At 41.4% G+C, this 15,266-nt stretch overlaps 1 protein-coding gene across 3 annotated transcripts; it reads left to right on the top strand.

Moving 5' to 3' along the window:
- The first annotated feature begins 1,373 nt into the window (after positions 1-1,373).
- On the top strand, positions 1,374-3,289 carry LOC125796837 (uncharacterized). 3 transcript variants are annotated; one of them, XM_049473864.1, is made up of 5 exons: positions 1,374-1,461; positions 1,589-1,812; positions 1,917-1,988; positions 2,067-2,561; positions 2,674-3,289. In XM_049473864.1, the coding sequence occupies exons 4-5, from the start codon at positions 2,385-2,387 to the stop codon at positions 3,106-3,108; spliced, it is 612 nt and encodes a 203-aa protein (XP_049329821.1). In that variant the 5' UTR covers positions 1,374-1,461; positions 1,589-1,812; positions 1,917-1,988; positions 2,067-2,384; the 3' UTR covers positions 3,109-3,289. The 3 variants fall into 2 exon arrangements, 2 of the variants coding, with proteins under 2 accessions (XP_049329822.1, XP_049329821.1); XM_049473865.1 differs by having other exon boundaries at positions 1,374-1,547; positions 1,670-1,812.
- Positions 3,290-15,266: the final 11,977 nt, after the last annotated feature.

Consider the following 15,266-nt stretch of genomic DNA (forward strand, 5'->3'; position numbering starts at 1 on the left):
TCATTATGGGTCCACCTTAAGTGTTTTTCCCTTCATGCAATTCATCCTTCACCGCATCATGACCCAGGAAGTGCCCGTAAAGGTCAGTCAGTATAGTGAGAGAGGAGAGACTGGCAGTAAGTATGTTTACCTCCTTGTTATGTTTATTAAACAATGTTTAACCAATGTTGTCAGTGACCATTTACACTTATAAGTGTAAAATGAACATATATATATATACATCAACACACACCTATAAGCCTAATATAAACATGTAAACAAATGTTTTTAATGTTTGTTTACAGATGCAAAGACAACAACTATGTCCAATTTGTCATAACACGTATGGCAACCTGCCAAGGCATTTGACCAATACGGAGGAGAAGATGCTGCTCCTGCAGCTGTCCAGTGGGCGGTAAGCAGTAGTTTTTTAATATGTAAAATATTATTAATATTTCTATTTGTTTATTATTATTATTATTATTTTTTTTAGTGTCAATGGTACATTCATGTGCCAGGAGGTGGGATGTGGCACACTTGTCAAACGCATCGATAGGCACTACATGGATTGCCATGGTGAAATGGAGGTATGTGATTAAAATGCGTTATACATTAGTAGGTAAATGACATATGTTTTTGTATTTTATGTGATTAAAACTCATAGTAGCCTGGTTAAAAAATCTTATTATATTGTATGTTATTACAATGTGTTATACATTAGTAGTTACATGGTAATAATGTATGTTTTTGTATTTTATGTGATTAAAAGTATTCAAATTCATACTGACAATTAAAAATTATTCTGATCTGTTTTGTAGGAAAGCGATATGGCATACGCGGTCGCCAAGACCAAAAAAAATTTTGTGCTTTCCAAACTGGCTGATTTGAGGGCTACGCACCCAGAGGTGCCTATGATGTCCGTTCTGGACGTGGGGTTCAAGCCGGTACCAGTTGTGACGCCTGAGGCCCCGGCTGAGGCTGAGGCTGTCGAACTGTGTGTTGCAGAGGAGGTGGTGCCGAGGTTGTCTGCAACAACCCCAATTGTGTTGAGGCTCACAGGAGGAAGGATGAAGAAATTAAAGTCCTCAAAGCGCGATTGGGCCTAGCAGGGCAGGATTGCCCTAGGAGTGATTGTAAGGTCAAGGAAAGGGAGCTGGGGAGGCTGGTCTGTCTATATCAGATGAGCCCTCAGAAGCGCACAAGAAAAAAATTCTCCCACGAGGACTCGTTCTCAGAGGAGCACAACCCCAAATATGGTGAGCGCAATTGTTGTCAGTGTTTATATATATATATATATATATATATATATATATATATATATATATATATATGTGCCTTTTTTATATGTTCAATACCTGTTTTGTTTTGTGTAATGTTTGTGTTTTACAGAAAAAATCCTACAAGACTGTTTTTTGTTTGTTGTGGGGCCTAACCCGACGGACAAGGCAAAAGACAACACATGGCAACACTTGCAGGAGTCATGTCCGTCGTTTTCTTTTATATGCGGGCCGGGGCCATCTTTTGAAGGGCAATTTTTCCTTCTTGAAAGTTGCCTCTGTGATTTCAAAGTAACTTGTGTTTTGTTTTGTTGTTTGTCTATTGTTTCCAGGTGGATTGAAGTCCTTATCGCAGATGGCCTCAAGCCAACAACCATAAGGGTCAACATCATGAACCTTCGGAATTTTTTTAGGTTCCTCCAGGACATGCCTTCTGGTGAAATAAAGCTGTCTATGCTGGATTTTCAGCGGCTGAATTCGCAGACGCAGCGATGTCTGAAAACTATCCACAAGGACGTCACAACACACCGACAAAAAATACGGAGGGAATTGTCGAGTAAGTACTGATGGTTACAATGTTACATCTAAACGGTACTTTATATGCGGTTTGTTTATTCTTTGGTTTGTGTGTTTGTTTGTTTGTTTGTTTGTTTTTTGCAGGAAACATCCTTCCACGGAAAATGAGCTCCCAGTTCAGGGAGAAGGTCGAGGAAGTTCTCCCGAAGAAACTTGGTAAGTTTGCTTTTTATTGAAATTAGGGAAAAAATGTGTTTTAATACAAGGCTACTCATTGTCATGTGTTTTTCATAGGGCTGCTGGAAGAAAATCCAAGGAGACAGAACTTGAAGGCAATTTATGGATTGCTGTCCGGATATTTTATTTCGATGTCCGGGCACAGGACAGGGGTACTCAGCAATATGCTGGTATCAGAAGTTGAAGATTCTGAGGTCGAAAATGGCATGACCATCATTGAGGCAAGTGTTACTCTGTTGTGTAAGAAAACAGTGTTTACCACGTGTTTGATTGCAAAAATGTTTTGTTTATTTGTTACAGGTGGAAAGCCACAAATCGGCAGCGACTTATGGGCACGCCCAACTGTGCCTTTCTGAAACTGAGGTTGGGTGGTTCATGACCCTTCATAGTTTGCGCAACAAATTCGAAGGGTCAGAATCACCCTACTTTTTCTTTTCAAAGTCGGGGGGCAAATGTCTTAAGCTTGTCGAGTATTTTCAACAGCAGTGGTTGGAGCTGGGGTTCTCGGGCTGTTACAACTTCAGGAACCTCAGAACGTCCATGGTTGACTATGTAAGTATAGATTTTTTTAACGTAAATAACCATAGGTTGGTTTCCGAATTAGGGACTAAGTTCACCAAAGCGTTGTTGTAATGATATGCTTGTTTTTTGACCTGTTTTTCAGACCAAGAACATCTCCCCAGCCAAGAGGGCCCTTTTACACAGATCCATGTGCCACTCTGACACGGTAGCTTCAAAATTCTATATTCCGCTCAACACGGTGACTGAAGCTGCACATGTCAGAGAGATGCAAGAGACGGCGGCTGGTAAGGAGGAGAGGAGGATGGCGGAAGATCGGCAGCAAGCAGAGATGGCGGCTGGTAAGGAGGAGAGGAGGATGGCGGAAGATCGGCAGCAAGCCGGATGCTCCAGCACCCCACCAGTGCAGAAGCGACCTCGGCTGAAGCGGGTTTTAAGGTTCGAGTCTTCCACTGAAGAGGAAGAAGACGAGCCCAGGTCCAAGATGCAGCTGGTTGTCCAGTCGAGCACGAGCGACACCGACGATGACTCAGCCTTAGTTCCGGTCAGCCTGAGCTCATCTGAGAATTGCTCACCTTAGATGCGGTCATAAGTCCACCCCATCAGATCTGTAATTTGTATGTTAATTTGTAAATAGTTAACCCTAGTGTTGTTTATTTGTTGAGGCTGTTTTTTTAAAAGCTGAAGTTTGAATTTTTCTAAATAGTGTTTGTTAGGTAGATGTAGGTATGTTTGTTTTCTTTGTTAGCTAGGTTTATTGATAGGGTTTTTGTAAGTTTCATAATGTTGCAAAATAAAAAAAACAAATAAATGTTTAAGAAATGTCTCTTTTCATTTGTTTTAGTTAGGGACCAAGGTCACCAAAGCGTATTGGTTCACCAAAGTGGTATCTGGTGAATTTTGGCACAACCATAAGTGCTACATTCTAAAAACGTCCAGTAGGTGGCGTAGGTACACTAGACGGATAAAATGACAGTGGTTTGGAGTCTGTATGTCCTTTGGTTTCCGAGTTAGGGACTTCGGTCACCAAGGAGTCACGGTCACCAAAGTGTCATAGCTCCAAAGGGTCACCAAAGTGTTTTTTTCACCAATATGCCATTAGATACTTGCAGAAGGTTTTAGAGGGCGACCATACGGATAGTCTGACAGTGGTTTGGAGTCTGTATGTCCTTTGGTTTCCGAATTAGGGACCAAGGTCACCAAGGAGTCATGGTCACCAAAGTGTCATAGCTCCCCAAAGGGTCACCAAAGTGTGTTTTTTCACCAATATGCCATTAGATACTTGCAGAAGGTTGTAGAGGGCGACTATACGGATAGTCTGACAGTGGTTTGGAGTCTGTATGTCCTTTGGTTTCCGAATTAGGGACTGTGGTCTCCAAGGAGTCACGGTTCACCGAGGTGTCCCATTTTATATGTTTCTATCTGTGTTCGACACTTTGTAAAAAGTTTTTGGAGTAGGTAAAAGTCGTTGTCATTTTTGAGCTTTGGGTGATGTGGCGGTGATGCCCACCAATTTTTGGGCAAATCTAACTTTTGTAGTTAGGTAGATAGGAGTCAATGACACTTTGGATCACCTCTTGACTCTTTGGTGACTTTTGGCTTTTTGCCAATGTGGGCGTCGGCTTTAATAATGTGGGCGTCGGCTTTAATTTGAATAATGGTTAGGAACAAAGGTTGCAAATGTGTCCCCAAATCTGTCCACCTGGTGGTGGGGTAGAGTAACTGCAATTTTTTTATTTTGGAGAGGAAATGAGCTAGAGACTCCGTTCTATTTTTAATAAATACTAGGCCTCGAGTGTATCACCACAGATGTGGAATGGTGTCTCTAGGTCTTTTCGTCTTTTTTTGAGTAGGGTCTGGTAGGGTCTGGCTGCAGACCTCCACTGTGAGGCTCCAGCAATCTGGGGCTCACCTCACGCGAGGGGACGGAAGTGACGTTCACACCTACGTATGCGTGTATATGGAAGCAGAGTCCTGCGCTGCGAGGTGAAGACGGGCTTCTGCGTGTTTTCTTCGTCAAATCACGGTAATTTATTCAAGATTCAGAAAGTTAGCTAAATAACAGGCTTAACTCTGGCAGTATAAAGATGCATAACATAGATTACCTGAACGCACGGTGGGAAAATTACGACAGTTTTGATAAGGTTGGCTAAGCTAACAGAGTTTATAGGTTGATAAATAGATAGATAGACGGATATATAGACGGATAGATAGACAGATAGATAGATAGATACTTTATTAATTGATCCCAGAGGGAAATTCTTAACATCCAGAAGCAGATATACATAGTATGCAGAGTATAACGTTACATTATCAATGTAGCTCTGGACCGGAATACAGTTTTAATTTAAGTTTGATGGTTTAGCTGGTCTACGATCATAATTAATATGGCCCATTTAAACTGATTTGATCATCTGGCTTCCATGAAAGCTCATCTGTAGCTGTATTTTTTCAGACTTAATATGCATAGTTAAATCCTTAAGTTAACGGGAGCCATTTATCATACTTATTTACTATTATTGAACTGTACCTTAAACATTGCAGATTTAAATACCGTAAGATATATTTATATATATTTTAAAGTTGTGTAAGACGTTTGAAACATCAATTTATTTAATGAATTAATAAATGTATTGTTAAAGAAATGTCTTATTTAAAAGCAAACTTCAGATTTGGTGGCAAATAACTGAACAGTGATTACAAATTAAAGACCATAGTTGCCAAGTTAATAGCAATTAATTAATTAATTTGTTTATATGGTTTTGTCTTGCGTTTATAGAGATGCACAAATCGATTTTCAGGGCAGAATCCCTGCCAGTGCTGGAGACATGCCAAAGTTGCTGCCGTTATGTTCATTGTCCTCTGTGTCCGGCTGGAATGTTCAAACCTACTAGGCTCTCCAGAACCTTAAGACACATTGAAGTGCATATTAAAAATGCATTGGCTTTCGAAGGTACCTCATTCACATGTTCATTCACACAGATTACATAAACTGTTATGGAGTCTGCTAATCTCTATACTGCTTTTGTAGGATACAAAATATGCAAATGCAATTTGGATTGCAGACCCCAAGGGCATTTTCACTGCCCACAGTGCTCAAAGACAATCATAAGAAGGGACACCATGATTATTCACCTGAAGTCATGCCGTGAGACACATTCTGCAACTCCTCTTAAGGAGTCTGAGACATCATCTTCAGTAAAACAGATGCAACCACCATCTACTCTGCCACCTCATGTTTCCGCTCCTGCTCCACTGTTGGAACCCAGATCAGATGAATCCCATCCACCTCTACTTTTGACTGAAAGTAGCACTTTACCAGAGTTGCCCAGTTTACCTGTGCAAAGGCCACCAAAAGTACAGTGTCCTTTTTGCTCTTTAGAACTGCTTAATAAAAATTTGCCTGCACACATTTCTAGAATCCATGGAGACTCTGAGAAAGACATTACTAAGGTCTCACATCTTTATAGTGTTTGCATCGACGCCACTAATGGCATATCTGCAGTCCAGACATGGATTTTCAGTGCCTATACATGCACAGAAGAAAACATGGGGCAAAGTGCACAGTGTTGAATGTGAATTAGAAGAGTGCAAGCAGTTTCAACTTTTAGCACGGAGAAGTGGATTGACTTTTAGTAATTAACATATACGTTCACTGGAGTACTGCACTGACACTGCTGCGGAAGAACTCCTTCAAGCAGAGGTTCTTGAAGAAATGGTGCATTGTAAGATACTTGGTGAATCCAGGAAGAATTCATGTCTCAATCGGCAAAAGGCAGCACTTAAAGCTCTTGTTCCCTTTTCTGTACAAGTACAATATAGAGGATCTGCAACAAACATTTGTCTGTCTATTTGTGAACCACAAAGAAAACATTACAGTCGTTTCGGCAGAGTAATGGTGACCTATAACACGGACGCTAATACCTGGCATTGTCCATGTGCAAGGCCAAGAGTTTCATGTATCCACAAAAGCATTGGGAAATGGCATTTGTTTCAAACAAAAAGAGACTTATTCAAGACTACAAGTGCAGATTCACCTCATGAAACATCAGGATCAGTCTATCCACCAATCAAGACCAACTTGGAACGTGTTGTGCATTTACAAGGAGAAGAAAGTTCCAGCACACCTTCCAGCTGAACTTTTCAGATCAAAACCACTGTCTGAGTATGCCACACAGCTAATTCCAATGGAAACAAGATGTGTATTTTGCACTGAACATCCCAGTTTGGAAAAACCCACACTGATTACAGATCATGCAAGAATAGTGGGCCTTGGTGGAATCGTTGACAGTAGGTGACATTTTTACATCTTAATAATTATGTACATGGCATGCAGATGATTAAATGAATCATGATTTCTCTTTATTTATATTCTTCTTTAGATGTGTCAACCTTCTTTAGGACATGCCCTCAGTGTCACATGGTGTACCGATATCAGGAGTGGCAGGCAGGACTACACAATTTTAATGACCATACTGTTCGAACTCTGGAGCTGTGCATCTTCCTTCGACACAATTTGCAGGTACATGTCTTATTTTGTTTGATCTGAGAGATTTATTTGTGTCTTTTAATGTATTTTGTGTGTGCACTTCACTTCAATCTCTTTTTTTTTTAGAATCATGTATCTGTTTCAAGGGCCATAAACTCATTGGAAGGATTACGTGAAGTGAAGTATCCTTCAAGAGATACTGTTCTTCATGCATACTGCCAGTTTGAGGCCATGACAAGCCATGATTATGTATATTCATGTATCAACTGTGGCTATTATCCACCTGTTGTTATCATGGACCTTCATAAAAAAGGAGTATTCAGCGTGGCTGGTAAAATATTTTTTTTATTTGATTCTCTTACACATTATCTGATGTGCACAGAAGAAGTGTTACCTTGGAACACAAAATTATATCTAGACAAATAAAACGAGCTAATGTAATTTAACTTTTTTCTTGTTGCAGTAAGTGATATCAAAGATCCTCCTGAGCAGTTTAAAGGAGAGCACAACATTGAAGAGTTTTGGGACTCAGTTAATTTGGAAATGATTGCTCGTGGTTTTGTACAAAGTAATGACCTTAAATTTATTTTCACTATTATTTTTTTGTTACATGTGTTTTCCATACTTAAACAAATCTTTTTTGTAGGCCGTGCAAAAAACCCGCTGGCCGTCTATCCTAGTTTTGATAGATGGGCTCCATGGATTGGAGGACATACAAGGAAGTCGGACATAGTGCTGAACACGGAATACCAAAAACTGTCCTCTGCCAAAGCCACAGCAGAAAGCGAATTGGTTATGGTAACTGAGGAGCGGCTTGTGGATGAATTAAGAAAACAGAAGGTATTTTTACATTTTTACATATACGCGACAACACCAAATTATATAATGTATTACTATTGGAGTAACGTATAATGTTTTAAAGGTCGGCATTGTCCGAAAGCTGTGCAAAGCATGCAACATTGATTCAAAGGGATCCCGTGATGACCTTATTCTGAGACTCCGTAACGAAATGAAAAATAGACATTCATATGACAAAGTCTTCCAGAAAATCTGGGGTGCTTCTGGTTTTATTTATTGATTTATTTATTCATTAAAAAAATTGTATGTGATATGTAACAAATGACTAATATATTGTGATTATTTTGTTTTATTTTTAAAGGTGGCTGGGCTGTTATTGCATGCCCCCATGGCATTGTATACAGCCTAAAATTCAATTTGAGGGCAGAGTCTCCTCGGGACTCCGCTGATCTTCTCATGTCATGGAAGCACCTTCCTAATGTATCAGTGTATGACTTTGCCCGTGGTCTCACCACTCATACCAACTTGTGGTTTCCTGATGTAATGCCCTTTCAGCCAAACGAAGGAAGACTGGCAGAATGTACCCCTGACAATATCACAGCAGCTCAAAAAGGAAAACTCGAAGTATCTCTGTCATGGTTACTTGAAAAGAAAGTAAATCCTGACCCTGAAAGCCATCCTACAACTGGATCCTCCTGCCATTTTGCCCTGTATGATAAATTGCATGAATCCAACACAAAGGATCAACGGGATGTGCTGAGAAGGATTAACCTTGTACCAGAACTGCAGGGATGGCTAAACAGTCAAGTGGTTGAGCAGCTTTTTGGAGTCATGAAGAAAAACAACTATTTTCTAAACAACATGGCACCGTCAACACACGTTTTTATGATGCGGAACATAATTCACCATCGCAACGTTGGAACAAACCAGCAACTTTTGGACCAGCAACTGCAAGGCCTTAAATTCCACCACATGCACACAATTGCCCTGAATGAAGTAGGACAAGCTGTGTTGAGTGAGTATAAAAAGTATTTGTTTATTATACATTGGATGAAATGAAGCAGCCTTAGATATAAAGTGTTACAATAACTATATTTTTGTGTCTATACACAGAAGAGGCCTTTCTGTCATCTACTGTTCAATCCTCCACTGATTTGCTGCAGGAAAGATCTTTTCAGTCTTCATCTGACATGGGTATGCAATAGTATTTTCTTTGCTGAATTAGTTTTCTTTTTATAATTTAAATGTTTTATTATGTTGGACCGTGTGATTTATGTTTATTGCTACATCATCAGGAAATGTCTAGTGTGGATTGCAATGCGAAGCGCTCACAACATTTGGTAACATAAAAGCCTGTAGAAGTTCATGGACACTGGGAAATCACCCTAATCAAGAGAAACTGGTATTTGCAAATTTAACTTTATCTTGTTAATAATTGAAACCGAGGTAATGCTGAAAACATGCACTAATATATTTTGATTGTGTGTTCAGCTGTCCTATGTCCTGGACTCTGAAAGGCCAGGAAATGAGCTCAGTCAGGATTGGAAAAACCTGTTTGACAAGAGAAGACTTTCTGTCCTTAGGCACGTCCCAAGACACGGAGGCAACCGTGAGTAGACTGCACAGATTGTTTACAACAGTATAACTTTGTTGTTGTTGTTGTTTTGCATGTTTTTTCTTTTTTTAGATTGGAAATTGCTGCTTTGAACTGATAACGGAAATGGCCAAATCATGTGTAAGTGTAATTTTTATACCTAGTTTTTTTTTCAATGGAGAAACAATTTTTTAGTGTTTCCTGTATTGATACCCTTTCCTAGGGGAAAGACATTTTCATCGTTGACCTGTACGTTGTCCCAACCTGGCTGCCACCACATAATTGTGACCCAATGCTCAGCCTGCCTGTAAGTAAACAATATAAAAACACATACTTTGCAGACTACAGTCTAGGCACAGTGGTTTATGCTTTTTATGTTTTCATTTCTTGAATGACGCACCTGTAAAAGACCTCCTGTTAATACCCATTTGGGTATCAAATCCGGGTCACTTCATGTTGTGTGTAAGTCAAACTGGAGATTGACATGTGATAATGCATGCTTATGCCGGGAAACTTTTTTATTCTGCACTATATTTACTTTCTTCCATTCAGTTATATAAGTAACGTGTTACACTAATCTGGACTTTTTACATTAACAAGTAATATAACGCGTTACTATTTCCAGTCCAGTAATCAGATTAAAGTTACTTATTGAAGTCACAGTTTGACTAATTTGTAATTTTCCTCAGTAAAAATTTTTTGCTTGCTCCTTGTTTTTTGCAGAATGACATTTGGACTACACAACTATTAAGTCATGTTTTCAGTATGAGGAATAAGCCAAGTTGGGTGGGTGGGGGGATGCTATTAGGAAAAATATTAAAGTATAAACACTGAGTGACACACTTGCCTTTGAAACATAAAAAAACATTTTTCTTTTTAGAATCATACAATACACATTCAATTTGCCACTACAGTAGGATTGAAGAAGGTCCTGATTTTTTTAGTTGCAAACAGCAAGAGAAAAGGTCACAGAGTAACATGACCTGTAACATGCTATGCACACACCACACTCTAAGGCCTCCCGAACACGGCCCTTCCAGAAAGTTATTCCATACTGCAGGTTAAAGAACGTAACCGGCCAAAGTACCAAACATAATGAAATTAAAGTGACCTCAACAGCATCTTATATGTCTGATCACGAAATCCCTGTGATTGTGGTGCTTGGGAATACTGTGAGTCAAGAAAGAGCATTTCTCTCTCAGCTGGCTTCAATACCTAGAAAACACATGCAGCCTGTTGTCTTAGATTAAATGCAGAAGGAAGATCCGGGATCTGAGAACAAGACTTGAAGCGGCTTTCCCCCTTCACGTCAACACTGGAAAAATTGCAGCTTGCAAGCAGGAAGATGGTGAGACAGTTCAAGATTAGCTGGTACGCTTAACCCAAGTCCACACAGATTACAGTGGATTGGAAGTACCCGCAAACAGAGCACAAGGCGCGGATGCGGTGGGTCCCTGGGAAGCACATCTCAGGAACAGCTTCCTAATGGGACTCAGACCAGAGATCTGCAACGCAATCAAGAAAAGTTGTGTGGGATTCGAGCGCCAGACTCTGAGCACGATCGAAGACCACGCCCGACACCACGAGCGGCTGCAAAACGAAGACAAGAAAAGAAAAGACAAGAGACGCGCAGACACCCTCGACCAAGCAATGCTGACCCTGGTCCAGGTACATAACCAAGGGAACAGGGGAAGGAAAGACGAAAGGGGTAACAAAGACACAAAGAAAGAGAAAGATGGACCAGGCGGACCGGACCAAAAAAAACGTAACTGCTGTTACAACTGCGGAAGAACTGGACACATTGCAAGACAGTGCAAGAAGCAACCCAAGGATCCGAGGTATCCTACTGCCTGGAAGGAAGGAGAAGAGGAGGATGCAGAATGACGGGCGGAGGAGAGTGAAGGAGAGAACCAAAGAGGAGGACAGCCTACACAGCAAAAGGAAAGTAAAATTTTCTATGTATCAAGCTAAATTGTCTAATAATGCAATTGATTTGCCTATTGTAAATATGACAATCAATGGGAAAAAATTGAAATTTTTAGTAGATAGTGGGGCAGCTCACTCATTAGTTCGGGGGTCAGAAATAAATTTACCTATGACCAGAAAGACCATAACTACTATGGGAGTAGGAGGAAAGATAAATAGTGAACCTGTATCCGCCGAGGTACAGTGTGAGCTAGATGACTTCAAATTCAGACACAGTTTCATAATCTCCATGTGTTGCCCTGTGAACCTGTTAGCGAGAGATTTAATGTGTAAATTGGGAATGAATCTGACCAGTGGGCCTGAAGGCCTGTCAGTACAAACACAAACAGAAGTACCCATACAGGGGGTACAGAAGGGTATAGGAGAACCATTATATGTATATGAATGGGCGATCAGACCAACACATGGAAGATTAGCGGACGCAATGATAAAACAAGCACAGGAACAGTCCAAATGTTTTGGGTCAGAGTTAGAATGGATGCAGCCCGATCAACTGCATACCACCACTCATGTAAATGAAGGCAGAGATAGACTATTTGAAAAGGATTTTTTTAAACAGAGTTCTTTAGAAACAATCCGCACAGAATACATCTATGTGGGGAAAAAATATACAGCAGCCTCAGTGCAGCTAAACACAGAACAGAAACAGCTGTTCTCAGTATGTAACTCAGTTCCCCATATCTCGCTGGGGAAAGCACCATGCAAACAGTATGAGGAAATAGGGCCGTGGTTGCGGTTAACCCTTAGATTTTCTGATTGGGAGCCCACATTGGTAGATGAGTGGCAATACAGTAAAAGAGCGAACGTATATCGCCTCAGAGCACCAACCACATTCTTAGTGCAGCGAATATTGACTCTGGCTGAGGATCTGTCGATCACCATGCCAGCAATCTCTTCCCCTCTGCCCCCACCACTGCAGGGGATACCCGAGGCGCTGTGGGCAAAGGGAAAGAATGATGTAGGGCTGATAAGAAATTGTGCTCCCATCACTATAACACCTAAAGGGAATTATAGACCAAGACAGAAACAATACCCATTAAGAAAGGAAGCCTTAGAAGGCATACGACCAGTTATGGAAGCACTAAAGGAGGCAGGGGTTATAATCCCTTGTCCATCCTCCCCTGTAAGAACACCTATTTTTCCAGTTAAAAAGGCAGGAGGGGGGTGGAGATTTGTTCAGGATTTACAAGCAGTTAATTCAGTTGTGCATGCGAGAGCTCCTGCAGTGCCAAACCCACATACTATTTTGTCAGGTGTTCCACAAAACACCAAATACTATACAGTGGTGGACTTGGCAAATGCCTTTTTCAGTGTTCCAGTACATCCTGATAGCCAGTATTGGTTTGCATTTGAATTTGACGAACAACTGTTCACATTTACAAGATTGTGCCAAGGTGACTGTGAGTCGCCCACAATTTATAATCAAGCACTAAAACAAAGTCTTGAAAGCCTCACAATGCCAGAGGGCGTGACCTTACTCTCTTACATAGACGATCTTCTTATAGCCGCGCCCACCAAAGAGGCGTGTACAGAAGCAACGAGAAAACTCCTCAAACATTTAGCTCAAGAGGGACATAAAGCCTCTCTTGAGAAACTCCAATTCTGTAAAGAGGAAGTTACCTTTTTAGGGCACATCCTCAAGGGTGCAACGCACACACTCTCAACAGACAGAGCTGAGGCTATTGCAAAAATACCTAAGCCACAGACAAAGAAACAAATGTTGTCATTTTTAGGAACTGCATCTTACTGTAGAGCGTTTATTCCATCCTATGCAAACATTGAAGCACCATTAAGGGGTTTAATACCCACTAAGGGTCACAATAACTCCACCCTAGAATGGACTGAACAGGCAGAAGAGGCATTTGTCAACCTAAAATTAGAACTACAAAGCTTTCCTGTCTTAGGTATCCCTGATCCAACCAAACCATATCAACAAATGGTAGATGAAAAAGACGGTTATATGTCATCTGTACTGTGCCAACAACACGGGCCGTACAAACGTCCGGTAGCATATTTCTCAGCAAAATTAGATGCAGTAGCGCAAGGCCTACCAGCTTGCCTCAGAGCCATAGCGGCTGCAGAAAAGGCTGTAACAGCCTCTCGTGACATAGTGGCATACTCTGATCTCACTCTGTTTGTACCTCATGCAGTACACAGAATTTTAGAGGATCAAAGAACCTCACACCTGTCAGCACAGCGCTGGCTGAGATACCATACCACGCTTTTAGATATGCCTAATGTTACAGTAAAAAGGTGCACCACGCTTAACCCAGCTTCTTTGCTTCCAACAGAGGCGGATGAAGAACCACACGATTGTGTGGCAATTCTCACACACACATGTACACCTCGCGCTGATCTGCAAGATGAACCTCTCCCTAATGCTGATCTTATTCTTTTTGTAGATGGCTCAGCTTGCAGGAATGAGAAGGGGGTGAACCAAGCACAAGCTGCTGAGTTAGTAGCACTCACAGAAGCCTGTAAAATAGCAGCTAACAAGACAGCAAATATTTACACAGACTCCAGGTACGCCTGGGGCGTGGCTACGGATTTTGGGGCCATCTGGAAACACAGGAAATTCCTAACCTCCAGTGGTACACCCATAAAACATCACCAATTGGTGGCAGAACTCCTAGAAGCAATCCTTTTACCAAAACGATTAGCCATTATCAAATGTGCAGCACACAGAAAAGGCACTGATGATGTAACTATAGGCAATACGAAAGCAGATCTTGCAGCAAAAACAGCTGCAAAAAAGGCGCACATCCAGGCTGCGTCCCCCGTAACCACTTCCCTTGCAGAAATACAGAGCTCCGCTACAGAAGCAGAAAAGAGGAAGTGGAGGACATCTCACTGTACACTCACACCTACAGGCTGGCTGCAAACAGTAACCAATAAACCTTGTCTCCCTCTTGCATATGCTAAAGGATTAATTAAAATTGTACATGGGCGAAGCCACATGTCCAAAGGAGGGATTGTGTCCAGTATACAAAAACACTGGTATGCTCCAGGCCTCTCAACGCTCACTAAAAATTTTTGTTCCTCCTGCCTTGTTTGTGCTCAAAACACAGCCAGAGCAGGAGCAACTAACACACACCAGGCTGGACATCCCCCAGCAACAGAACCATTTCAGCATTGGTAAATCGATTTTGTAGAATTAACACCAGCAGAGGGAAAGAAGTACATGCTGGTTTGCGTGTGCATGTTTAGCAAATGGGTGGAAGCTTTTCCTACAGGAAAACAGGATGCGGAAGCTGTAACAAAAGCACTCATTCGAGACCTAATTCCTAGATGGGGTTTACCCCAAAAAATTTCAAGTGATAACGGTAAACCATTTGTACAACAAGGCCTACTTGCTCTAACCAAACACCTAGGCATAGACATGAAAAAACACTGCAGCTACCACCCTGCTAGTCCGGGAGCAGTGGAACGAGCAAACGGAACCCTAAAAAATGGGCTTGCAAAACTAACACAAGACACAGGGCTAAATTGGGTAAAATGCCTACCATTAGTGCTGTGGCAAACTAGAACCAGACCCCAGCACAAAACAGGCTTTAGTGCATTCGAAATTGTGTTTGGCAGAGCACCAAATACAGGAATTGGTCCTCCACTGGAGGATCAAGTCCTGATCTCAGATTCTCTTGTGTCATATTGCTCTAAACTACATGAAGCTCTTTCTGCTATTCGTCCACAGGTAAAGGCGATACTGCCGAGCCCAGCTGACCAGTACCTACATCCCTTCAAGCCAGGAGACTGGGTGCTGATCAAAGACCTTCGCAGACGACACTGGAAAGAACCGAGGTGGCGAGGACCATTCCAGGTGCTGCTGACAACGTACACAGCAGTAAAGACGGAGGGAAGAGGAACCTGGGTA

This window comes from Astyanax mexicanus, unplaced genomic scaffold (genome assembly GCF_023375975.1).
Source record: "Astyanax mexicanus isolate ESR-SI-001 unplaced genomic scaffold, AstMex3_surface scaffold_47, whole genome shotgun sequence".
Taxonomy (NCBI): domain Eukaryota; kingdom Metazoa; phylum Chordata; class Actinopteri; order Characiformes; family Acestrorhamphidae; genus Astyanax; species Astyanax mexicanus.